Source organism: Clinocottus analis, unplaced genomic scaffold (assembly GCF_023055335.1).
Source record: "Clinocottus analis isolate CAN_PGR_092001 unplaced genomic scaffold, fCliAna1.0.p SCAF_16, whole genome shotgun sequence".
NCBI lineage: Eukaryota > Metazoa > Chordata > Actinopteri > Perciformes > Cottidae > Clinocottus > Clinocottus analis.
Window position 1 is genome coordinate 2,070,267 of NW_027175887.1, and position 26,619 is coordinate 2,096,885.

Genomic DNA, 26,619 nt, shown 5'->3' on the forward strand with positions numbered 1-26,619 from the left:
ATGTGAGCAGAAGATACATCGTGACCTCTGAACTGTGTCTACTTGTAGTAACCACACGTGGACGGAGGAGGGCAGCAGACGGAGGTTTATCAGGTCTGGTCATGAGAACTCCATGGCATCGAACATGTGACACTGATTTAAAAATATATATGCATATATGTTTACTGCATTTGTGTGGCATTGGTGGTTATGATATGTCGACACCAAGCCTGCTGAATATTACAAACGTTTGTGTGCGTTTTGTTAATGGTCCGTGTAAAAACCTAATAAAAGACGCCCCCAAAACTGCTGGCAGGATTCTTCATCAGAAGCTCTTCCTCACTCTCCAAGTCCTGGTAGGTCCATGAATAGACATCAAAGCCACTTGTAAATTGAATATATTTGTGAATTGTTCTGTGCGCATTTGTGAGTCTTTCTATGTGCATTTGCAGTTATTGAGACTGATCTGACCCCGTACAGAAGGGCCTGGAACCCACAGCTGTGAGTGCATGGTGCGGTGTCAGCCTGTTGGCGTCGGTCCAATAGCTTTGCGCATGGGCACAGTGGAAAAAAAGAGAAAAAAGCCTATAGCCTACATGTATTTGTAGTCCCTCCTTAATACATTTTAATCAGGACATGTAAAATGCATTACTTCGTAACATCATAGCTTCATATGATCAAGATGTATAGGAGATTTTATATCTATCTATAGAGAGAGAGAGAGAGAGAGAGAGAGAGAGAGAGAGAGAGAGAGAGAGAGAGAGAGAGAGAGAGAGAGAGAGAGAGAGAGAGAGAGATAGATATAGATATATATAGTTTACTTATTTATTTAAGTAAAAAATAATACAATAATATTAATATAACAAGTAATACATGATGATATAGGTTGCAAATGCAACATTAAATACCAGAGAATTAAACAGCATTAATTAATTGTATCGTATGTATAAATAAACTAGATGAAAGAATAGTATGTATTTGATCCCATAAGGGAAAGAAAGTGAAAATAGTGAAAAACTACAATTTCGGAGCCTCAAAAAAGCCTGATATCATAGAAACCTGGTCTTTGAGAAACTGTCTCTGTATTTTGGTTATAAAATGGATTATAGACATTTAAATAGAGAACACCTTTCTAAAATAAATGCCATATGCAATAAAACAAGCAAAACTATATATAAAAAAAAACAAAAAACATTTGAAAATTAAAAAGCTAAAATAGACTTGTTTGATCTCCAGCTCTAATCACAGTTCCCAAAATATTAAATGAATACGAAAGCCACCAAGACGTTCTGGTTCAAAAAGCTTTTAATTCACTGGTGGAGCCGCCCACACATAATGAAGTACAGATGAGAGGGTGATGAGGAGGCACAAACAGAGCTGCGAGTTCTCCGGGTACAAAGCGGCACACAGCTCACATGGAAGGAGCACGAACCCCAAAGAAGACGTCGCCCAGGGAGCTGAAAGTAAATCCACGGGTCTACACACGTAAGCAAGAAGCCTAATGTCACAATGTCATCCTATAATAACCTTCTGTTCCACCGTAATCACACATCTATTCACTTAGCAGTCAAACCAGCTTTGTTCACTCACTCTCCAGGTAACAGACCCACCACAACGTCCAGACGTGAGCTATGAGATGATTAATATGCCGCTCTGATTCATCACGTCTCGTCTCTTTTGTACGTTAACGACCCTCAATTTCAATCCCCCCCACCCTACTATCCCATGAACTACTACTCTGATATCAAACTCCCCTCCTCTTCCTCTTCTTCTTTTCTTCCGCTCTGCGCTCAGCTGCTGACGACGCGTCCCGCCCAGGTCTCGTGCTTGCTCCCCGGCTTGAGGTGCGTTATGGTCACCTCCACCGCCTGGACCTTCTCCTGCTTGGGAGGGATGCAGCAGATTTTGTAGCTCACCTCGTCGCCTTCCATCGGCACGTACTCGCCCTCGATGCTGGAGGAGGAAGAGGAGGAAGGCAGAGTTGAACTAAACGCATGTAGAGGCCATTGCACTCTGTAAAATCCACCAATCAGAGGCCGTGGACACTTTGAAAGCTCTTCAGACGTCACGCTGAGCGTCCACTTACAGACATTTACAAGGAAGATAGAAACTGAACTTTTCTTTGTTGCCGTTTCACAGTACACATCGTGCAGTTGTGTTCAAAGTGTTTGTAGATGTGTAGATGCGCGTGTGTGTGTGTGCGCGTGTGCACACACACACACACACAGTGGTGATGTCTATGGGGTTCAAAGCCTGTGGCTGATAACAAAGGCCCACCACGGTGAAGGTCATCAGTTATTCTGTCCTCCTACAAAGTCCTGCAGCTACCACCACTCCTGTGTGTGTGTGTGTGTGTGTGTGTGTGTGTGTGTGTGTGTGTGTGTGTGTGTGTGTGTGTGTGTGTGTGTGTGTGCGTGTGTCCCTCATCTCCTACATAAACCCTGACATTCTTTGAGGTAAGTGATTGAAGCAGCCCTCTCATTATTCATTCATTCATTAGAACAGATATATAATATAATAGTATTATATTAATTTTCTCTCTCTAAGATGCTTTTAAGATAAGATAAACCTTTAGTGGTCCTTCAGTGGGGAAATTACAGGATTACGGCAGCATTGCTCACAAGTAAATAAAGACACAAATCTTATATAATATAAATGAACAGTAGAACGGTAATAAACCCAAATTAAAAATTAACATATAATCAATATAATTATAATGAATTATCATACAAGCGCAGGCTCATTCTTACTCAGAGATGTGGACGAAGATGTCGCCGCTCCCGTCGGACGGCGTGATGAAGCCGTGGCCCTTGGAGCGGGAGAAGCACTTGCACACGCCGGTAAACGCCGGGCCCTCTGACGCAAGAGCCGTCCTGCACGGGAGGGAGAGAGAGAGAGGGAGAGGGAGAGGGAGAGAGAGGGAGAGGGAGAGGGAGAGGAGAGAGAGAGAGAGAGAGAGAGAGAGAGAGAGAGAGGGAGGGAGAGAGACAGATAGTGAGTGTCCTTCTCTGCCAGTGTATGAACCAAAAGACACCGATTGAAGGTACGGTCACTCTTCAAAATGCGTCTCCCTCTCCTCTCCCAAACAAAGGAGAGTTGTTACTTATTTGTCCCTCCAGGCTTCCTTACAGTCTCGGCGGCAGCAGCAGAGAAAACAAAGCCACAGGCCCGATCCCAACAGTCAAATGTCAAAACAGCTTCAGTAACAAAAAGGAAACGTTTGATGAATAAATGAAGCGTGTGATGTAGAGTCTGTTTTCATGTTCCACCTCACACACAGGCCGCCCTCTTCCTTTACCTGTTTTTATTGTATTACCTGGCGGCCACGCCTTCACTGGCAACCCTGTGTTTAACGTTCCATTGCTGTGAATTGTGGGTAATTCCCTCGGGCTAAAGTCCTCTTAGAGATGCGGAAAAGTGCTCATACAAGGACTCTAAATGTCTGCGACTGGGACTCGTTGGGGCGGCTTCATTGTGTCCACCGGCAGAGCTGTGAAGAGGCCTCCTGCCTCTGAACCAGCTGATCACTAGCGGGGCGACGGATCATAAAAGTTACGGTTCAGAACAAAAGAAAAAAAGGGCGCCAATAGAGCGGTTAGAGATCTCTGATCACGTTAGTAATCGCCGATCTTTGATGATCCGTATTGACAGATGCAGATTCTTTTGTTGCTCTACGAGGATCCATCCGCCCCGAAAATCATTCAGACTGCTCTACTGTCAGTAAAGCATCCAAAGTGTTTTCCTTTCACTTTGTTGTTGTCTTTTGTGTTTTTGCGGCTGTCCAACAGGGAGAGCGTGAGAGTGTGTGTACTCACGCCGAGCAGGTCCGGTTTCTGCGCGTGGGCAGAGGGCTGGGGATGAGGTAGCCTCTCATGGGGGACGGTGAGCGGTCCCTCTGTCTGCAGGCCGGAGGACGCAGGGACACTGGGAGGGACAGAGGACAGTGTGTTACATCACGACAAATAACACACACACACACACACACACACACACACACACACACACACACACACACACACACACACACACACACACACACACACACACACACACACGGCAGGACAGGGGTTTGTTTCTAATCAATTCACTTCATTTTGTAAAGCCAACAGCTACAGATTTGCCACAGAGGACTTTACAATCTGAACACGTACAACATCCGGGTCCCGGGGCCTCACATCGATCAGGACACCCCCCCCCCTTTCCCATAATGCAAGTTGATAAGCATCTTTCATTAGATGCAGATATCACACACCAGTTTTAAACGTTTTCTATATATACAAAAATCTGAATTCAAGCTTGACCTTGTTTTCTGAGACTTCACATCCACAGACCATGTTCACCAAGTCAGTGGCCTGTCCCTTTAAGACCGTGCTACTGGGTTTATGGTATAGTACGGTACATTGAGTCGACAGTACTGAAAATAATCTGTCTTTACCTGGTGACACTGGGGATCCTGCAGTGGTCAGCGGCGGGGTCATGGGGCGTGATTCCTGAGATGACATCACGAAGGAGTCAAAGGGCTGGGATCAGGGAGGAGAGGGGGTCACTGGAGAAAAGGGGTGTTAAACACCTAGGGAGAGGAGAGAGGAGGAGAAACTTTAGAGTCCTTGAACCGATTGTGGTGATGAACAAACAACCAACCTTTTGGAAACCGTGAGCGAAAATCCTCCCGTTCCCATTTCAAGTCCCAGCATGCCCCAATCAGACAATCTTTTGGCTCAAAACCCTAACTCCTTCCTAACAGACCAAGACTTTGTTTTATTGGGATTTTTAGTGCAGATTCTGATTCTTTAGGTCCTAATCTTTCCAAAAAGGTGTCTTATTGACGCTCCAGGAGGCATTTTTGGGGAATCTGGCTCATATCATGCTGAATATTCATAGTTACGATCAAAATATCTTTTAAAAGTGATTTTTTTTGCAGATATACATTTGTTTCCCAAGACTTTGCTGAACAAATACATACAACAAACACAAGTATTGGAATTAATTTGGGGTTCCTACGACGAAAAAAACAAAACAGGTCTGGAGACAAAATTGGTTCCACAGCTTTTAACAGGTTACGCGCACACACACACACACACACACACACACACACACACACACACACACACACACACACACACACACACACACACACACACACACACACACACACACTCTCTGTGCAGCTCATTGAAAGGCGTCATCTCTCCCTCAGCTCAGGAGACAAACAGAGTCGCTGACCCGCCACAGCCATTCTCCGAACCGTGGTTACCGTGGCAACACTAGTTGTGAGGGCCGAGGCGGCTTCAGCGAGAACAGTCTCCTCTTTCATCACGACATCACGACAACGAGCCACGTCAACCAATTAGGGAAAAAAAAAGCAGGACGGAAAATCCTCGTTGATTGGACTTTCTGTAAGGGATGAATTGTTCAAAGACGAGAGAGAGAGAGAGAGAGAGAGGGGGGGGGGGGGAGAGAGAGAGAGAGAGAGAGAGAGAGAGAGAGAGAGGGAAAGAGAGAGAGGGAGAGAGAGAGGGAGGGAGAGAGAGAGAGAGGGAGCGAGAGAGAGAGGGGGGAGCGAGAGAGAGAGAGAGAGAGAGAGAGAGAGAGAGGGGGGAGAGAGAGAGAGCGAGAGAAAGGGGGGGGGAGCGAGAGGAGAGAGAAAGAGAGAGAGCGAGAGAGCGAGAGAGAGAGAGAGAGAGAAAGAAAGAGAGCTGTAGAAATATAATGAAAGGAGACAATGACGGAGGCAGCAGGGCAGTCAGCTCCGAGGCGTCAATGCTTTCCATTTTCTAGGTGTTCAAAAACAGGATTTAAGATTCCCAGAGAGGTCCCAGGAAAGTTTAAGTCAAAGATCATTTAACTTGACTTCAGGGCCGTTCGAGGGTCGGCCCAACTCTTTCCATCTGAACAGACAATTATGTCATGGGACTCAAGAGGCTTAGCGAAGGGTAAATTAGCTCATTTCAACGGCACCTTGTTTTCTGACATTTCAAATAAAAAAGAAATAGCAATAAAACCTCTCAGGAAAGATGTTTTTCTTAAAGGAGGTAAGAGAGCGTCACTAACAGGATGAGGCCCAATCAAACGGAACAAATGCATGCTAATATTGTTTTGTTTGCAGCGACGGATCATCTGGTTTTCACGCCGGACGAGGACTCTTTAAAAGATCTGAAGAGGATCCTCGAGCGGGTCTGGGTTGCAGGAAGGTTTGCTCATCCTTCATACGGGCGGCTCCGCACAGCGGGGACATGTTGTGATTTCAAAAGCACAGCGTCTGATCCATCTTAACTCAATAGACAGTGAGGCTTAATGAAATCACAGCCTCTTGCTTCCTGCTCGGGGGAGAGCAGCCAGGCTCACGACCCAAACACACACACACACTCATATATACACACTTTTTAATCATTTATTCACACAGTGAGGAGCCCCACGCCAGGCGTTTGGGTGGATCAACTCAAACACCCTCACGATCATCAGTTTAAAACGACTGAGGGTGTGAATGATAAACACACACTCAGAGAGAAAACAGCTGTTTGAGAGCAACAACGTGGGGGCGAGGAAGAGGACGAGGACGGAGGAGTGGAAGATAAGCAAGAGATGATCCACGAGGGAGGCCCGACAAACATGACAGGGACAGGACAGATTTAGCCTGTCCAGTCTTAACTCTTTAAAAAAAAAAAAAAAGGTCACAGTGAAGGTCTGCCATGTTTTGTTTGGTCTCATTAATAGACTACTTAAAAAAGAAAGAAAAAGATGACATGAGTTGTGGAATAAAGAAAGCAGAGTCTTTAAGACTGAAGAAGCACAGGACGAGTTAAAAGAGAAGAGGCACGGAAGATAAGGACAGAGGGAGGAGGAGGTCAGACATGATGCCATGCTTTGTGACGGTTGTAGACGAACTAAACTGAAACGGCAACATGTGGTCCTTCTCTCAAGCCTTTGGGAGTCTCAGAATGAGTTTATGATGTCGGGAGGACAGAAACATTTGGCAAGGAAGACACTAAATATTTGTGTGTACTATATTTTGATATGAAGCAGCATCAAAACACACACACACACACGAGTATTGTGGCATCGAAACACACACGTGTATTGTGGAATTTTCTAATCCCCAATCCCCACACCAGGAACCATGTTTATACAGCAAATACCAGCCCAGTGGGAGAAAAACACACACACACACACACACACACACACACACACACACACACACACACACACACACACAGTTGAGGCCATTATTCCATATAACCACAGCCTCTGCAGAGGCTGCATAATACATTTATAGACTTCCATTCACTGGTTTAGAGTTTCAGTCCGGCACTTTCTGCGAGACCGGATCCATTCATCTGGAGCAGCGGTTTGTAAAGCGGCAGTCGTCCTCGACGCTTCCATATCAGCGGTTGCATGTGGAGTTACATCATATTATGTGTTCATGAAAGACCCATAAGATCCTAAAACACAAAGGAGGTCTTCCGCCGCGGAAATGTAAAGAAAAAGATGTCTTATATGACTGTAGGGAACTTGTGGTAATGGACCGATACGCCTCTGACCACTCAAAGCACTTTACAAGTCATCCTTCATACACTGACACACTACCTGAGGAGGAACTAACATTCACACAACATAGCTTTGGACTAGCGGAGCCAGGGATCGAACCACCGATCTTCTGATTGAAGGACGACCCCGCGACAGTCGCTCAGAAAACAACCGCTCAGTCACACATGAAAGCAGTGGACGACGAAAAACACACTTATTTTAGTGTATATTCAATATGAAAGATGGTGGCTTTTTTTCCCACATAAAACGTGTGAACGCTTTGAACTCTAAGACCAGAAGGCGCGATTGAAAAGGCAAGTTTTCTTTAAACAAATCACCAAAACTACATCGCGTATTGTAGCCTGAAGCTGTAAAAAAAAGATGGATTGTAGTCAGATTACAATCTTTTCCGTTGGTAACCGAACACATCATGTGAGACTAACGAAAAACGTGAAATTCCACATTCCCAAATTGGACCAATAGCATAGTGAGCTGTTGTTGCTTCTTTTTTCGTCTTTATTTCCGCTTACCTCGGTTTGAGAGATGCAGTCGGATCATATCTGTGATCAGCTGCCACTAATGTGCCAAGATGTTAATTAAAAACTGCTTCAAAATCACACGTCAGTCTCTGCGTCTTTCTTTTTTTTCTGTTAGGAATATCATAAAAGGACAACACGCAGGAAGTGGCACGTCATAACAGACCTATGCGGTGAGAGTAAAAAGGGAGCGAGGAAGCCGTGTGAGGAACTGAAACTTAACATCTCTCGCGTCTCCTGCAGCCTTTCAGGTTCTCTGTCCTCCGGCTCGCTCCTCGTTGGCCTCCGGGAGGTAATACAGAACGGAGAGGAAAGGTCAACAAGGACGAGGCGACGCGAAGGAAAGAGCCGAATATGAGACCGTGAGAGGAGCGTCTCCGTGTCATTAATTATATAACTGTGGGCGACGACCTTCTCCAGGTAATGGAGGATGTTTCTAAACTCTGCGCTACATTAGCTTACCTCAAGGCCTGTTCAAAATTTTGGGAGATACCCCCTTCGATGAGAAGACTGGCCCCGCTCTGTCTGCAAAGTAAATGTGAAGCCACAGCCGGCAGCTGGTTAGCTTAGCGTAATCTATTTAATTTAGCCGAGATTCAATTTAATTAATTTGGCATTGCACAAAACCACAAATTTGCCTCAGAGGGTTTAACAATCTGTACACTCTGTCCCAGGACCCTCGCGTCGGCATGGGGGGAAAATCCTCCGCCTCCTAAAAAGAGGAAGAGACCTGAGGGAACGCAACAGAGGAGGATCCCAGAACAACAGATGTCATGTGGACAACACAGAGTTACAACACAACAGAGTTACAACACACCCGATGCGAATTACATAAAACATCCAAAACATGAAAACTAAACCCGTTACGGTTCTTTGCCACCAATTTTACACATTAAGCTCACACCCAAGCGGAGGAGCACACCTACTTTTATATTTTTATTATCGATTTCTTGAGTCAAAATAACCGTTTGACTTATAAAAATGGGTAAAAAAGGTCCGAGCCCGTCTTATTTTCACCAAAGAAGAGGACTTTGAGCCGCTGATGGACCCGTCGCCCCCTCCTCTCGTCTCTTTTGTGAAGCAGCTAGTTAAAGAGGTTGTTGACGGCTCCGGGCCGGTTATTGAGGAGTCTGCGCTGACGCAGAGAACGAGAAGAGCTGCTTTAAACATGTTATGCAGCCGGGCCGAGCGCCGCCGGCAGAACGCATTAACCTTAAACACAAACAGCCAATCACATTGAGCCCTCTGTGTGCTTGGTAAGTCAGTGTGGGGGCGTGTGTGTGTGCGTGTTGTGTGTGTGTTCCCCTGTATGTGTGTGCAAGGCTAAAATGTGTCACGCATTGGTGACAGACAAGAGATGGTCCTGATCCCACAATTTGATGACTCGCCCTCCGAAGTGCGTCAATGCAGAATCACGCACGCCGTCGGTGAGACCTGAGCACACGCACAGCCTTTTGTGTCGCGGCAATTTGCATTCACCGATAGCTGGGATCCAACTCGTTCTAAATATAAAATCTGATGGGAGTTTACCGCACATCTTTGCCACTGTGTGATTGTGACTCTTCTAATGGCCCTTTCACAGGTTAACCAGCGACAGCTCCACCTCATCGGCGGTCGAAGCGAAGAAATCTCTCGTCCCTCTTTCGGCCGCTGCCGTTCTTCCTCTGCATTATTTTCTGCAACTAAACCAACTGCAGTGTGTAGAAAATCTGCTTTTTGTTTGCACCATCACACGCACGCCCAGAGTATGTGACATGAGAGTAACTATAACCTGCTCTTGGGAGTCGCGTGAGAAGAACAATTCTCCCGTTAGCCAACGCTGGCTGTCAAGTTTCGTTGGCTTCTTTCTTAACGAACAATGGCTAAAGAAAACTGAGCATGTACAGTCACTTACTGTCCACGACCACAAGTGTTACTTAAGTAACTTAAGACATTGACCAACGGGACCGAATCGACCGCCCCTACACGTCGACTCAATGACCAGAGATTTACACGCCTGTTTGGCACCATGCGGACAGAGTTAACACGCAATTGTGTCATGGCCGATGTGCGTGCAAAGGTTCTCTGAAAGGGTCCGAGCCCAGACCATTGTCGCCTACCATTCGTTTCATGTCGGGCTTAATTTGATCTCTTAGCCAAAGTGGGAATCTCTCATGTACTGCGTGGCCAACGGTGTAACAAACCAAAAGCACTTTAGAAGCACTAAACTCAAAACTAGAACGGCACTCAGAGAGCGCAGACTTTCGCCAAGGATGTTTCCATAAGTGAGAAATAATGCTCTGTGATTTTGAGCTGCTCCAAACTAGGTTCTTCACCTCAAAATGTTTGTCCTTCAGTAAGAAAAAAATGTCCCAAGTCTGCGGATGAGGACGCTTCATTTCAAAATATAAAAATCGAACAAGGTGCTTCATTTGATCAGGTGATTTATTCATGCCGGTGCGCTGAGTTAAGAGTAGGCGTGGAGTCAAAGCCCGGCCTTTGATCAAACTATTTTTTTTTTATTGCCTCATCTTTTGTTATTAACCTTTGAGTTCATGGAAATTAAACTCCTTTGAGCCGACTCGAAACAAAGCACATTGAGTCCTCCTGTCACACGGAGAGAAGCGCTCTTCACCGCCCTCGTGTGAATCCCTTTTGGCTTTCAAAACCAGCTTTTAATCTTAAAAGCTGAAACTCATAATAGCGGAGTGTAGAGAGAGTGTGTCTAATTTTCTCCACCGTACAAGCTGGATAACAGAAGGACGGGCTCATTCGCAGCTGGGCTTGCCAGCTGTTGATCATTCTGCTGCTTTTGTATTGAAGTTACCTCGATGACAGTCTAACAACAGCGACGTGGGCGGAAACGAGCACCCCCCTCTGCTATATTTGCTGCAGTTCGAAGAAGACACTGTACGTTACGCCGAGCACCCTTCACCTCTTCTCTCCCTGTTCCCCCCCTCATTTAGACCCTCTCCTTAGGGTGTCATGACCCAGCCTGGTCCTCCCCACTTCCTGGATGCAGCAGGAAAAAGGAAGCAGCCGCATTTCATCCTGTCGCCAGAGAGGGGAAGTGTCGCTGAGGGTGTGGTTTGCTTGTTTTGGAGGCTTTCTTTTCAGCTCCTATGCAGAGACTTTTTTGATCCTTGCCTAAAATAAATTGTCCAATGATATTGTCGAAAATATGAAAGACCTGTCCAACAGGTCTCTCTCACACACACACACATATTTGCAAATGCTTCCTGGGTGATGCTTTGGACAGATAAAATGTTCCTGTTCATGACAAAAACAACAGTGACGTACGTGGTTGTGACTAAGCACCCTGGATCGCCGGGTCCGTCTAAATCTAAATGGGGAGCGACGACAACACGGGCGCACGGGCAGAACGGCCACGCTGAGTGAAGTGAGTGTGATAAATCAGAGTGAAAAACACCGCGTTAAGGCAACGGGAGAGAACAAGACACGGAGGGAAAAGATGAGAGAGAAAAGAGAGCCGCGGTCCCTTCATGTGTTACTCAATAGTGCGCCTGTTACAGCAGCATCAACACAGCGTCCCATCAGGCACTGCAGCTGACCGAGTGTAAAATGACAATGGCTGCTCTCTTCTCCTCGCCGTTGCGTCGGCGAAGAATGAGACAAGAGACTAATGATCCTCGCCGAACAATGAAGGAGCAGATGAGCATCGGAAGAGTTAAAAGAGCGGTACCGCTTTCAAACCACAGCAGATACACCTCAAAGTGTCCTCGTTTCCCTTTTTAAAGCTCTACTGATGGTCAACAGGGTTGTGGAATCATTGCCTTTTCTTCTACATGGACTCATGTCGAGTCAGGATGACCTCTGACACGGCGCTCACAGGAGCGATGGACCGAGTAAGCGACGAACCAAGACACAAGCAGCGGCAGTTCAACCCGCAACTGCTCCTATAAACTAAATAAAACAACAATAAATGTTCTTATTCCTGCCGCATGGCAGTAGAGCGGCACAAGAAAGTCAGCACTTTGACCCTGACGTTTCAACACGATTACAGCCTTGGCCCAACGGTCAAGTCTGGATCTGTTGCAAACAGACAGCCGACAACCACGCTTCTTTTCATGGTGGTGAAACCCTCCCATGATGCTTTGGACAGATAGTACTGCAGACTGAAATGGCCGCATCACATGGTCCCCCAACACCGGTCAGCGTTGCACAAACCCTTTTGCACACTGACAAACACATTCCACCAAATGTGAGCCGGAGTTCAACGCACTGATTAAAGTGACAAATAAAACGGGTCATACCAGACCAAGAACGTCCGTCACAACAAAACCTCTGAATGTGTTGCATTGATGAAGTATTCGTTTTTAAGAGTACTCCAGAGAGAGTACATCCTGAGCTCTGCTGTCGATTGCACTGTAAGCACCGCTAGCTGCTAGCCGCCGGCTAAGTCGTCACTAATGTTGAGAGCGGCGTGGAGGAAACCCCGTAATCACAAACATGCTCTGAATTTCAAACGGAGTAACTGTCAGGAGCAACTTTGATGACGCCGCCTTTATAAAAAAGGATCGCTGCACTTCATATCCTCGTGTGCAGGTCGCGTGCTCTGTGTTGTTCAGGACGGCAAACAAACGCCGCGCCCCACACACGCTGCGTGTCACAATGAAACCTGATCTGGTGTCCTGCCCCCGGTCTTGTGTGGTACCATCATGCCGCTCACTTCTACTTCACTACATGTGGATGTGTTTACGCCTCCTCGCGCTCTCTAGCAGAGTAATACGACACCTCTGGTGGTGATAACTCTCAGAGCCACAGCTGAAGGAGTTCTGCACCAAAAAGAGCCGTTACTCAAAGAAACACTGAAACAGGGATTCACACGGGCAACCGTGGCGTCTCAACGCAAAGGCTCAGCGGATGACTTTCATTATTATTCTGTTACGTAAACAAATTAAAAGCAATCTTGTGTGAAACCAATTCTTGAGTAAATATATTTAAAAAAGGGAGCATTATTAGGCAATGTTCAATTGACAAGCATTAAATGTGACGTGTGTTGCACCTCTACGCTCAGCGTTGATTGTGTAAATGACCTTGAAGATGATTCAAAAGACTTTAGCGAGCTCCACCTTCCACACGACTGAGAACTGGTTTGACACGGAAACTGGACAGCTGCTCCCCCTTTTTGCTGGAGAAAAGATATGCAGCTGTGTAGGCTCCCTGCGCAACTACAAAAATGGCAAATGCAGCGCTGCAGGGATGAGAGCAAAGTTTCTCTTGTCAGAATTAAACCTCAGACGCATCGTTTGGGGAAATGACATCCAAGCGCGCATTGCTATTGCTATGGAAACGGCAGGTGCACGCTGCTGGCCACCATCTTTGTCTTTATACCGGTGTTTGTTTCGTGCTCATGGCAAACGACAGGACACATTCATCAACATCTAGAAAGGACGCCTGGGGATCAGAATTAAGTGAAGCGGACTAAGAGACGATCACTGAACCAAACGCCTCCAAACGGCCACGTGGAGGAGAGCGAGCTGGAAGCTAAGCTAACCCTGACGTAACGACAACAACTGATCCTTGAACCCTCCAGTCTACGAGCCACAATTCCAGTTTTTAAATGGCCCCCGAAGCCAGAGTCTCATTTGAATTTGTCTTTTGTAAACAAGCCCCGAGGGCAGGATGAGTCATCAAACATTTAAAAACATTTTACAGAAGGAAAAAGACGAGGATCTGATGGGGGTGTTTACAGGTTTTTTGTTTTTACATATCTTTGGCATTTAACAACAGGTAGGTGAATAACAAACCCAGGGTAGATTTAGGGAAAATGTGTTCCTCAGTACACTGGGACTCTAAATTCATGCTTGTTTTCACGGTGATGAGGGAGCAAGCAGCTTTCTTCTAAGCAGGCTGTTCTCTCGCCGCATAATCAACCAGCTACCTAGTGGCACACAGCCTCTTGGTTTCCTGTTGCGTTCTTCTGTTCGCTGCTCTCTCGTGTGCATGCAAACTAGAAAGGCAGGTGAAAGTCGGCCGTGATGGCTGACGTTGCCATCGCGGGGAGCGCACAGTGTTGCTGCTGAAGCTCGTTTCCATAGAGGCCATTTCTCGACATGCAAAGTTGGAGGATGATCGCTGCTTTACCTCCCCGCGTCATCGCCATATTCATGTTGAGTCTCTTTTTACTGAGAAGCGGGTTTCACCTTCTCATCGATCCACCAGACTGTAACGTGCTTCTATCAGCCGACGCTTTGTTTTCTGGTTGCGAGGCAGTTCTCGTGAACGCAATGTCTCAGGAGGAGGGAACTTATAAACTGACTTCACTTTACTGTAATGCAGCCTCTTAAAATAAGGACTACACATAATACGACAGAAAATCTAGTCTCATATCACGATATTGATATAATGTTGATGTTATATCAAAAGGGCCTGTTGACCAGCAAAGCACTAAGTTACATTTTCCTCAAACTTGACACTAACGGCCACTAAAACGCAGGATTGGAATGTTAAGAATTTGGTGGTCAAAGGTCACTGTAATACCTCACAACACACATTATCGGCCATCAAAAATGTCAACGCTAATTATGGCAATTTCCACCAAATGCTGAAGGGGTGACATTGTGGACAGACAGGGATGTAAACCGCAACATGACTGGTTGAAGGAGGCACACTGAGAGGCAGTAATTATAGATTATTTTTAATTTAAATAAGACCCATGTTGTCAGGAAGCTGAACTCATCTCGACTCACGTCCTCTGATGCTAAGCTGCTGCTATAACACATACTTATAGTTTCCTAATGTATGTTGTTTGTATGTTTTTCTATTTTTATACTTTTAACTGTTTTTTCACTTTATTACCTTTCCACTCACTTTGTTGGACAGAAGAAAAAAATATTTCAAATCTTCAAAATGGAAGAATTGACAAATAAAACTGACATTGATGTTGGGAATTACCTGAATATTTAGTTGTTGTTTTTTTTTGCTTGGATCAAAATAACTAATTCTGATTGAATTAACCGAGCGATAAATATGAAACTACATCCAGCTGACTGTAGTTTAGCATAAAGATGAGGGAAATCACTAACCTGGCACTGTTAGACACAAAAACATTAAGTGCAAAAATCATATTACTACAGCGTAGAAACATATTATAAACATATTTCAGACAATGTGTAACTAACTATTTCCAGCAGTTTGAGAAGTCCTGATTGAGGCCCTGAATCTCCAATTCAGTCCCCCCTCCCTCTCATTATGATGGATTTGTTGGCCTCACGGGTCGATCACAGCAGATCTTATTACAACATGTAGGGCCTTCACAACAACAGAGTGTGTAGGGTTTTCACACGCCGAGAGACAACACTCAAAACGGATAGCACGCGCACTAAAACGTTGTGTGCCGCCGATGTACATTCTTCTCCCACAATGCAATGCTCACAGTTAATGGGGGAGCTGCTCACAGTTGTAAAATAAAAAATAAAACATAACGCGGTCGGGTTGTGAAACACTGCAGAACATCAAAGCATGTGAGAGAAAGTATTGTGATGTCTGTCCGAGAAGTTTGATTGGCAGAGTTTGATTAATTCTGCTTAAAAAAAACTCTTATGTATGTTGATTTTTACATTTACATCAAACTAATATATGGATCAGTATATCACACTCACACACACACACACACAGACACACACTGCAGTGTCAGAGCAAAGCATCAAACTGACTCTGTCCATAATGATGTCCGTTATTCCCAGCATGTTATGCCTTCAGGCCGCAATGCATTCTGGTCAATACAGACTATTTGCTTTTGCTCTTCATGTCACAAGGGGGCGACCCCCAAATGCAATGCCTGCGCTTGTTATTTTAAACGGTTAAATATATTTTCTGCTATACTTTTTTCTTTTAAATAGCTCATTCCGGCTCATTCGTGTACACGCTCGGGTCTGCCATCATTACAAATATGTGCTGGCATTGGCAACATGTTATATTAACCTTGAAGTCGGCCTGAACAAAGCTACGCAAAGTATGCGCTCATGTTTTGACAACAACACAATTCAGCTGTGGGGAATCTGCCACCAGCAGCCTGGAGACGCTCAGACCTGGTGAGGAGGGCACTTCAAACTTTTAGAGCCAGCCACATCCTGACTAAAACTGTGTCACGACCCCCATCCCCCAACACCCCCTCTGCGATTGATTAGAGGTCTGGAAACACACGCACACACACACACACACACACACACACACACACACACACACACACACACACACACACTAGTTATGCACACCATTTACTCGCAATGAGAGGTTTGTGTCGACAGAAAACCTTTTGAATGAAAAGCGTCGCACGCGCGCGGCAACAACTATCGTTCTGACCGTTGCTGCGCGTGCTCGCTTGTGTGGCCCCCCAACCTCCAAAAGAAGCGCGAGGCCAGGAAAACACAACCCGTCATGGAAAAGCAAAAGCGTGGACATCTGTGGACTTGAACGGCAATAAAAAAGTTGCAAAGAGAAAGCGAGTGTTGAACGTCGACAGCAACCACACTTTCGCTCCAAAACATAATGGATGCCGCTCCGTAAACCAAAGTATTCACTTCAAGAGACCGCGTCCTGAAACCCAACGGCTAGCTTGTGATAACTAACGTAAGAAAGTTATCTCACGTTAACTGCAGAGGGAGTTCACGTGTCCGAGAGCATCGCTCACCTCGTTCACCTCCTTCACCGCTGAAGGGCTCGAGCCAGAGAAACCCGACGACACGAAAGACAACTTTGTGGAGTTGTGTGTTGGTTTGTTCCGCCGCCGGTGGAGGAGACGTTGCGTGTGAGGTTTCACTGACCCAGACTCACTATAGCGCGCGTCTCTCTCTCTCTCTCTCTCTCTTTCTCTCTCTCTTTCTCTCTCAGTGGGCGTGGCTGCGTCACCTGTGGGCTCTTTACCGTAACGTACGTCACAGTGCCGCCTCAGAAGCACGTGGTGCACCGTAAATACGAGCTACAGCCCCAACGTTGACTTACCATTGAAGATGAGCCTGATGGTGATTTTTTAGGGAATCTCAGTCCACCAGGAATAACCATAATACAAAATAAATAAAAAATATTCCCATTGGTGGGTCATTTAAAATTATTTATTGTGCTGTGGATAGAATATTTTTATGGGAATACATGTAAAAGATCATGTAGATAGATGGATGAAGATAGATAGATAGACGGATAGATAGACAGATGGGTGAATAATAGTAAGAGTAATACATATTGAAACATCACTATATTTCTCGGATATGAGGAAACAATTATATCAGTTTAGGTTTTATTGGATGGATGTCATGTGGGTGAGCCAGTTAACCATTGTTGGAGGTGATCTTGTTATATTTTGAAATAATTCATAGGCAAAGTTGAGGTGAAAGAAGTAGACAGAGGTATATGCGACTAGGGGTGCTGGCATCCAGGTGCTCGGTGCTAGGTGCTGGATGCTAGGTGCTGGGTACTAGGTGCTGATTACTAGGTGCTGGGTGCTAGGTGCTGGGTGCTAGGTGCTGGGTGCCCCCCGGCTGGAGCAAGGTGCTGAGGCTGATGTGATTGCTGGAAGTAGACAGCTGGGGGCACTGGCATCCTGTGGTTGCAGGTTCATATTCCAACTGCTGGCACAGGTTGAAGCTGTATTTAAAACACAGGAAGCAGGACAACCGATGGAAGGGCAGGAATCTCCTTGAACGAGTTACTTTAAGATGTGTTTATTTCCTTATTATTTAGACAGGTTGTGATGGTGCATCTGTTATACCTGTATAGCTCCACAGGAGCACATGACATGACAAGAATGCAACTTCACTGTTGCATGTTCTAATAGAGCGTAATAACCCAGTACTTAAACTGGTGGAACTGGAAAAGTGACATGGCTGCAGCTGTGCAATGACTACCGTGCAATTCCTTTTTCAATTGGTCCCTTTCATCACCAGCAGAGACTGCTGATCCCTTTTGTGCAACTCATGAGGGAAAAAAACAAAAGCGAGCAGAAGCATTAGCAGGAACAAAGGGAGAGCCACCCATCTGCCCTTCACCTGGACAGAGGTGAGGCCACGAAAAGAAAACACATGACCTCATGAAAAATGACTATGGTTGACCTCCAAAATGCAGCAAAAAAACTAAGAGAACTCTAAAGAGACAACGCTGTGTCCAAACTGTGAGAATAAAAGCTAAAGAATGAATTTAAAATATTCAAACAAATGGGTGGAAAGAGTACTTCAAGGATTGGAAATAACACGGGTGTTAAACGTGGAACACCCACGACCCCCCAAAAAATGTGTTTGTGAACCTTTGATGGTTAGAATATTAAAGGGTTCTTGATACACTGGGTGGGTTCTAGATAAAAACCTGTGGGATATCAAAAGGTCCTCCGGTAAAACCCCTGGATGGATCTTGTTATGGACCTTTTTGTTGGGTTTAAGGTAGAACTCTCTACGGTGAAACAAAAGATGCTATCAAGTTGAATTATGGGAAGTGGAGGAGTCAGGAGACCTCTGCTGCTTTACTTTCAACCATTCCATCTTTAAGTCTCGCCAAATGTATGAAAGCACAATAATTAATCTCGGCACTGCCCCTTCAAGACCAACAGTTAGCTTATTATTGATGAAAATGTCCTGTTTAGACAATGTACTACGACACAATGGAATTAAGATAATACAATATACAGCAAGGAAAGTCACACTGACTCAGTCGTTACAATCAGTCAAATAAAACAAATTTATTGCATACACAATGTCTGAAATTTATTTTTGAGTTACCTGCCCAGAACCGGTTAACTCACCTTTTTTACATCATACGCACATTTTGTTTTTCACAGATACCCTTTTCCAGTGCCATGTCCTGTATCAAATCTACCCGCTCACTGACGTGGACATTGGATCCGGTGCAACAGAACGCAGGAGAGTTGAGGAACTACAATGTCACTCACTGACAAACTCACAGTCAACATGTCGGGCCAACTTTATTCATTTTGTCTCTCACAGTCCGGACCAACATTTTGGCACTTGCCGGGTGCTAAATTCGGACCTTGTGTGCATAAATATTCACAGACACACACACACACAGCTGCATGCACGCAGGCACGCAAAGGTGTGTGACTTAGGTGTGTGACTTGTGTGTGTGTGTGTGCGTGTTTAGGGAAGAGCATTTATTTTACTCATCTCTTACTACAGGCCCACATAAAAATCTTATCTTGGCTGTATTTTAAAAAAATCGGGACAAACAAGTGGACATTTCTCGACATTATAGCAGCAACTTTACAGCCGTGGAGCAGACGAGACAGGGCTGCAGCCATTTAAAACCTCTAAAATAAAGACCGAGCAACTCTTGCACGAACTACACACGGGGAACATTTGGAAACGATGTAGAAAGGCCCGGACATTTTCAGCCTTTCAGACCTAACTCACGCTATGAGAGGTGCGTGTACACCTGAAACATGCTAAAACATGATCATACGTTCTGGTAACAATGCCACCAGCGCAGACTGAGTTCAGTTATTGCACACAGCGAATCAGACGATATCGGGCATTTTCAAAAAGGAGAGGATTCCTACTAATCGTATCTCCCCCATCTACATCGTGTCCCAACATTTCCTGTGTGTAATTAGCTTTGCTCTACCCTTCTCGCCTGTTAGCCCGTTAGCCCGTCAGCGTGGCTTGATTCAAGGACCAATTCAATTTAGTGTGTTTTGAGTTTGTAGTAAAATTGATTCTGGATTCAATTTATACTCAAAAAAAGGGGACAGGGAGGATTCTCTTTGAACTCAGCCTACCGACAGCATAAAACAGACATACATAAGATAAATTTATATATTAGCTTAGTATATATAATATACAAACAGTATACATAGTCTCTGTGACAGTGGTGGACAGGAGGAGAGGAGACAGAAAGATGGACAGGGTTCAACCTTTAGTCTGTGTCGGGTTCCCAGAGGGTGGATATGTGTGTGTGTGTGTCTGTGTGTGCTACATCCTTTTTTACACCAAAGCTACGACCTGTGTTTGGCGTCCGCGGTTCATCTCTACCAGTTCCTCCGCTGCCGTCAGGAGAAAGAGAGTCCAACACTGCTCGGCTTTGGCGTACACAAGTACACAGGTTACTTTAGTAACTATTGGGATAGTGTAGTAGAATATACGGGGAAACAAATCCCACGGTTTGACCAGGTCGGTGTAAAAAAAAAAAAAAAACCTGTTTAGCAGACCTACGGCCGGGCAAATCTCGAGGGGGAACAGTGACAAACGCGCATCGGGGAATGGGGAATAACATTCTAGCATGTGAGCAGGTCAAACGCAGGTTGGACCCGGGGCCCGGGGACAAACACAGGGCGTGGGAAACCCCGTTACGAGGATGCAAGGGTGCGAGTGTGCGCGCGTACATCTGGGTGTGTACGGGGGGGGGAAGACTGATGAGCATCGGCTGCGCTCCTGCAAGAAAAAGAGAAAACAGAAGAGAGACAAAGAGGTAAATCAAACAGCCATTCATAGAAATAAACTATGCAAACGTACGCTGCCGTGACCACGCCTCCCGCCCACCTGGTCGCGGTCACATTGTTCTGCTGTACTGGATGCCGGTCTTGGAGGCGATGTTGGACCAGGGCAGCAGCGAGCGCAGCAGGGACTGGGCCTGCCGGTACAGCCTCTGAGGGATGGAGCAGGGGCTCAGGCTGGCCAGGGTGGAGCCGATGTGCTGGATATAGTCAGTGGGACAGGAAGTCAAGGAAAACGGGAGCATTTATATTTAGAGATGAACTCATTGTCATTTCCTTGGCTGATTTCCAGAATGTGACTTCAACTCTCCCAAAGCCGGTGAAAACCAAACAAGTGTTTTAATGTGATTGTTTTACTTTGTTTGTTTCAGTGCTGTGAAAGCATCTCTTTAAAACAACTGGATTTATCTAAGCATCTCATCAAAATCTACCATTTACATGATTACATTTGAACATATCACGACGGCGTTATAATTTTACAGAGGAGAGCTTGAACGCATCAAAATACAAAGTCAATGCAACCTTCGTCAGCGTTAGCTGTTTAGCTCCGAGCAGTTTGAGCAGCATGATGGGAATAAAAAACAATATAATAAATGCCTGACTAAGTTTGTTGTTCCAAATGTTTTTCCTCCACGGCTTAATCTCGTAACACATTGCCAACTTTACGTCTTCTTCACTCGCCCTGAAGAACGTCAACACAGACGACATGACACGTGTGTGTGTAAACATGTGTGTAAACATGTGTGTGTAAACATGTGTATTATCGAGCCAGCGTCTCACTGCCGACTCCACAAAAAGGATATAATATCGTCCAGGGCGGATGACCCCCGTTGATGTAGAGCACGTATGTGAATCCATCTTTGAGGACGCCTCGTATGGAGTAGTAGTAGGGCAGGTAGTGGTGCTGCCTGAAGTCCCTGTTCTCGTAGAAGTGGATGGCAGTGTTGTTGGTGGTGAGCACGTGCAGGTAGATGGCCTTACAGTGGTCCTGGGCCGTGGTGGAGATGTGCTCCTTCAGACTGTCCAGCAGTAGGGAGCCTGCATTGGTAGAAAGGAGAGCGCACGCACATTTAACTCCATTTATGTTGGCCACTGGACTCGTACATCTTTTTATTTACCCTCCACTTTAACAGATAAGAACTAGTTGAGATAAAAAATACAAAACATCAACAATACAGAAGAGATTAAATTAAAAAACGGGCGAAATCTATAGTAACAAGAACAATTTACTGTAAAAGCTTCAGTCAACTTTTGTTTGGTTGGAGAGATGAGGGAGGCTAGATTACGTGTAGTTTGGTTCAAGACCAAGAGCCAAAATAAAAACAGGCTCAGTCCACAAAAGTTGGCACCTTTAAGCCGATTATCGGACTTGGGACCAGAGGCATCCTGAACAAATACAAACAGAACGCTGCATCCTGTGCAGAGCAAGTGAAGCCGACACGTCTCAAAGCGGCACGATGAAGTGGGTCGAGTAGGGCAAAACCCGTGGGACATGCACATCACTTGATGGTATCACTGTAGTTCGGCTGTGACAGGAATAAGCCTTTACAGAGCACATCTACAGATGAGAATGGAGACATCGTCGGAGTCCCATGGGGGAAACTACAACGACCAACTTCCTGTGGGATTCGGCAGTTTGTGCAGGCTGTGCTGGTGCTCGTGCAGGTTTGAGCCGAACGGTTAAAACTGATGTACGATCAAGGCACCAAGTTTGTGTGCGCGTTAGAGCCGGTGGGGTGAAGGTACCTATGCCATGTTTCCTGAACTCTTTCACCACTCCCAGGCTCAGGATGTAGGCTACCTGTGTGTCCACAGGGAAGCTGGAGGCCAGGATGTCTCCATCCTAACACACACACATGGAAACAGAGAGATAAAGAGTGAGAGAAAACCACAGGTTAAGATGCATATTACACAGATTTTACCATTAAAAACTAGATTAAATTCAACATTTTTCAGTTTGCTCTTTGCTGTCCCGCTATATGAGCTTCTATGAGCTCCTCATCAGCACACATCTTTAATCTTTGCGCAGGCAAAATTACCCACTTGGAAGGCAAATATTCAAAAAAGAAAAGACCCTTCCAAAGGGAAATTAATTTAAGACACCAGGCGCTCCTTCCACTTCGTGAACGGCTCATGATAACCTCTCAAGAAGTGAGAGGAGCAGATCTCTGATAACAGCCCAATGGAAATGTTCCACTACCTGTTTCCTGGTGTTTTATGACACAAGTTAAGTCTTTTGCCATGGGCAATTAATGTCAAACATTTATATATACCCAAATTCAGAACAGGACACAAGACTAGTAGTCTGTCTTTAACCTATCTCATTGTTTATGCTCCATTTTCATCACTGAGAGCTGATAAACTGAACTCACGAAACACTCAGTGAGGCCACTTTTACAGAGCACATCTTATCTGTTAAGTGTGTGAGTGTGTGAGTGTGTGAGTGTGTGTGTGTGTTTTGGAACGGTTCTGCGCATCGTACCTCTTTGTGTACTTTGGTCCGGCCTTTGATCTCGGCCACAATCATTCCCACGATGCCCCCTCTGAAGGTGGCCGCGAGGGAGAAGAACTTCTTGTTGGAGGTGATGTCCTGATACCATGAGTCTGGGTACCTGCAGGAGAGGGTCAAAAGGGTTAGGGCTCACGCGCGACTCTGTATCAACGTCTGTCACCCAGTCCAAATAATGAGATTGAATTGTACGGGCAGCACATGCAAAACACACTTCATGTAGATTGAATCCCGTAATGCAGAAGCAAAGCTCAGAAGTGCAACTTCTACCAGGAAACTATGAGATGACCAGAAATTGGTTGTTTGACTTTGGTTGTTTGACTGAATTGTTTCTGAGCTTCTAACTTTATCTCAAAAGTCTGGAGATATATATATATTAATATATTATATAGTATAGAACACAATAATAAAAGCGTTATTAATTCCTTCCTCTAGTCCAGGGCTGTGCAAACCTTTTGAGATGAAGGGCCAGTGTTAAATGTTCTACTTTATTTAACATTAAGTGTAATTATGCGGATCTGTAAAATTAACTGCATCCATATAGACAACGGGCAAAGCAACATAAAAAAGAGATAGATCTGTTTTCTGGTAATTCAACAAATAGTCTATTTGAAATGGTTTTCTATGCCTTTGTGTGAAATAAGTACTTGACAAGTAAAAAATACTGAGCATATTTTCATTTGAATTAAGAACCTGAGTACAAAATAATCACAGTCTGAGAAATCAGAGATAGTATTGGCTGTTAATACCAATAAAGAGGACACAATTGTGCATGTTTCCATTAAAAAGGAGATAAACTGTCATATTGAATTATCGCCGGCTCCAACTACAGAGTGCACGCAAAGTGGTTTCCAGTTTTCCAATGGCCAGCATTGTGAACGCCCCAAACTACAATCAATATTCATGCCATCGTCAACTAATGTGGGCGCACAAGTGCAGTGAATAAGCGCATATAAATGTAAATCTGAGAAAAAGTTGGATTTTTTTCTGCTTTAAAAAAAGTTTTACCCTACAACGCATGTACAGATGTTACAATGACATTTAGCACTTTTAGAGTTGGATGCAGAGCTGACAAATGATTTCAAACGATGACAACTCCCAACAGGGGCACCTATGACTCTTACTCGATTGGGAACCAATCCCCACAGAGCAGCTTGACATTCTCTATGTCATCCTGGCAGAGGAAGCGGAGCTGGACTTCACTGAGAGCTGTGGGAGGCACCACGTCACTCATTCACACCTACAGGGACCAACACAGAGCGGAGAAAGGTTTGTTAATAGGTGTTTTTTTGTAGTTTTGCCTGTTGTGTAACGCTGCCCCTGTTTACTTCAATCCATCTGGACTTTTTTCCCATTTTTTTTAATCCTCCATACATAGAGGCATGAGAAAAAAGTTTCTGTAAGAATTCAAGGAAAGTGGGGTGATTGGTTGAAATACTATTTATCATTTTGGGGGTGAAACATTCCTTTAAAAACGTCACCCAAAAATCTGGGACACGGTGCTGGGCAATTTTCTATTTTTGATATAATCATTAGTTGCAGCCTCAATCTCTACTGATAACTCTTTGTTGTACTACTATAATAGTAAGGCTGCAATATGAATTGATTGATTGTTCGAGACCATAATGACATCAACATGTGATGTCAGGAAGCAAAGCTAATGCTCACATGCTGCTCTATGGAGGTGGCCAGCGATTAGAAATATAGTGTGTCATACAGCATTTATGCTACGTCTACTGACACTGATACTGTTATTTATGGTGTCGAACAGATTCACAGACTAGAAAAAAGTAAAGCGATACCAAATCAGAAGTGAACGGTGCCATCTCCTCTCCAGGTTATTGACAGCACACACAAAAACAATCCTATTAACCCTACTGAAAGCATATTGAGAGAAAAAAAAACTTCTGCAGAGAATGCATTGTGTACATCTCGAAAAAAAACAGAAATAATTTCATACAAAACGAGTCCGAGTTAAATGAGTCACAATGCACATAAACGAGTTTATTATTTCTGACTACATTACCCATGTACCCCGAACTATCGTTATAACGCTTCATGTTATCAACCCGTGGAGAGGTCTGCTTGTGTTACTAACAGCTAGTAATCCTATGCATGACCTCCACGTCCACGCGTACAACTAAAACGATAGAATAAAGCTCACAGCAACCAGGCTAACCCTAGTTATCGCTAGCGAAGCTAACGTACCTCGTTTCAACACTCGGACCGGAGGAAAGTCGAGGAGGAAGGTATTCCCGGGGTATCTGGCGGGTATGGCCGCTACTCCGGGCACAGCATGACCAAACACCAGTTTGTTCGCGACTCTCAAAGCCGTTTCATTACTGTGGCAGTGCTACACAGGCTGCTAAGCTAACAGAAAGCTACCCCCGCTTAGATAACAGCTGGATGTTTTCTTCCTGTTTGTGGCTGCTACACGAGCGACGTCACGCGGAGTTTTTCTTCTGCGCTTGAAGTCGGCCGGTGTAGAAACACAGAGGCGCTCTATCGCCACCTGCTGGCGCAGGAACCAAACGACCACAATAATGAAGCCACAGTGCAGAAATACTGAGATCACTTTTTTTTGTTTGATACGTTTTAGTAAATGCTGTGTGCTTGTTCTGTGTCGTTCAACATTAGAGAGTTTATTCATGGCTAGTGTACAGACACAGTTTTCATGTAGCAGATTCAGTCGATCGCACACACAACAAATGATATCCATTAAAATATATATACAGCAACACGGGCGTCAGAGCAACGTGACGTCACGTAACCAAGCCGCCGTTCTGACTCCAGCAAACTGCTTATTGCTGTAAATGCACAATGTTCCTTATCTTTAATCCTAACAAAAGATTTATCGATATTATAGTATGCCACTTTATATCCTACACATCTTGATCATATGAAGCTATATAGGTGGACGTTGTGTTTACAAAGTAATGTATTTTACATGTTTTTTGATGTTAAAAAAAATCGAGGCACAACACATGTTTTGTTGCTTTTCTCTTCTTTTTTTTTTTTAACTTTGTCTATGTGTCAAGCTATCATTGGTCCAGCACAGAGACATATTGTAATGAAAACAAAACAACTAAGCCATACGTGTTCATAATTCCTCAATCTTACGCTAGATGTAATAAACTATGTAAACTTACTTTCCCTTACAAATGTCTTTTGTCATTCCCACATGAGGCAGTTCCTCAGTATGTTCAGTACTGACCAGTCAAGAGGAACAAGGCCTCCATCCCCAACCGGCCCGCCCTCTGACATCGCCAGACCAGTTTATATTCTATACTTTACAGAACACGTTTAATTTACGTCATACCTTGTCTTAACACTCATTGACTAATATTTATACCACTCATGATCTGTATTCTCACTCATGGTTTCCATCTCATTTACTCATCTAATCTCCTCCGTCAGTCTGTCGTTAAATGTCAATCACTCCACTGACTCATTAGCAGACAAAGCCGTTTTTGAGCCTTTTATACCTTTAAAACCCCATTCAAGGTTACGCTGTTTACGAGGTTACGCATGCGCGACTCGCTGATTCTTGGCTTCTTGGTCAAAAGCTGACCTTGAGACCTCAACCTCCCTCCTCAGAAAAACATAATCTGTAAACCTGATCAACACTGTAGTTC

At 44.8% G+C, this 26,619-nt stretch overlaps 2 protein-coding genes across 2 annotated transcripts; both read right to left on the reverse strand.

The window, feature by feature from the left end:
• Window positions 1–1,266: 1,266 nt before the first annotated feature.
• On the reverse strand, window positions 1,267–16,850 carry carhsp1 (calcium regulated heat stable protein 1). The gene is made up of 5 exons (XM_068578776.1): window positions 16,675–16,850; window positions 4,415–4,549; window positions 3,795–3,903; window positions 2,730–2,852; window positions 1,267–1,932 (listed from the first exon to the last, which is right to left on the reverse strand). Exons 2-5 carry the CDS (start codon window positions 4,479–4,481, stop codon window positions 1,770–1,772), a joined length of 462 nt encoding a protein of 153 aa, XP_068434877.1. The 5' UTR covers window positions 4,482–4,549; window positions 16,675–16,850; the 3' UTR covers window positions 1,267–1,769.
• Window positions 16,851–18,698: 1,848 nt separating this feature from the next.
• On the reverse strand, window positions 18,699–25,421 carry naa60 (N-alpha-acetyltransferase 60, NatF catalytic subunit). Its single transcript, XM_068577794.1, has 7 exons — window positions 25,193–25,421; window positions 24,109–24,224; window positions 22,958–23,087; window positions 22,222–22,318; window positions 21,279–21,513; window positions 20,522–20,688; window positions 18,699–20,413 (listed from the first exon to the last, which is right to left on the reverse strand). Exons 2-6 carry the CDS (start codon window positions 24,216–24,218, stop codon window positions 20,532–20,534), a joined length of 729 nt encoding a protein of 242 aa, XP_068433895.1. The 5' UTR covers window positions 24,219–24,224; window positions 25,193–25,421; the 3' UTR covers window positions 18,699–20,413; window positions 20,522–20,531.
• Between the last annotated feature and the right edge of the window lie 1,198 nt (window positions 25,422–26,619).

Excerpts from the sequence above, each read along its gene's own strand:
- carhsp1 (XM_068578776.1), bottom strand. The coding sequence starts at position 4,481 with ATGTCATCTCAGGAATCACGCCCCATGACCCCGCCGCTGACCACTGCA. Across the intron at positions 3,904-4,414 it reads AGGATCCCCAGTGTCACCAG|TGTCCCTGCGTCCTCCGGCC; the intron begins GTAAAGACAGAT and ends TGTCCCTCCCAG. Across the intron at positions 2,853-3,794 it reads AGAAACCGGACCTGCTCGGC|GACGGCTCTTGCGTCAGAGG; the intron begins GTGAGTACACAC and ends CCTCCCGTGCAG.
- naa60 (XM_068577794.1), bottom strand. The coding sequence starts at position 24,218 with ATGAGTGACGTGGTGCCTCCCACAGCTCTCAGTGAAGTCCAGCTCCGC. Across the intron at positions 23,088-24,108 it reads GGGGATTGGTTCCCAATCGA|GTACCCAGACTCATGGTATC; the intron begins GTAAGAGTCATA and ends CCTCTCCTGCAG. Across the intron at positions 21,514-22,221 it reads GTTCAGGAAACATGGCATAG|GCTCCCTACTGCTGGACAGT; the intron begins GTACCTTCACCC and ends CTACCAATGCAG.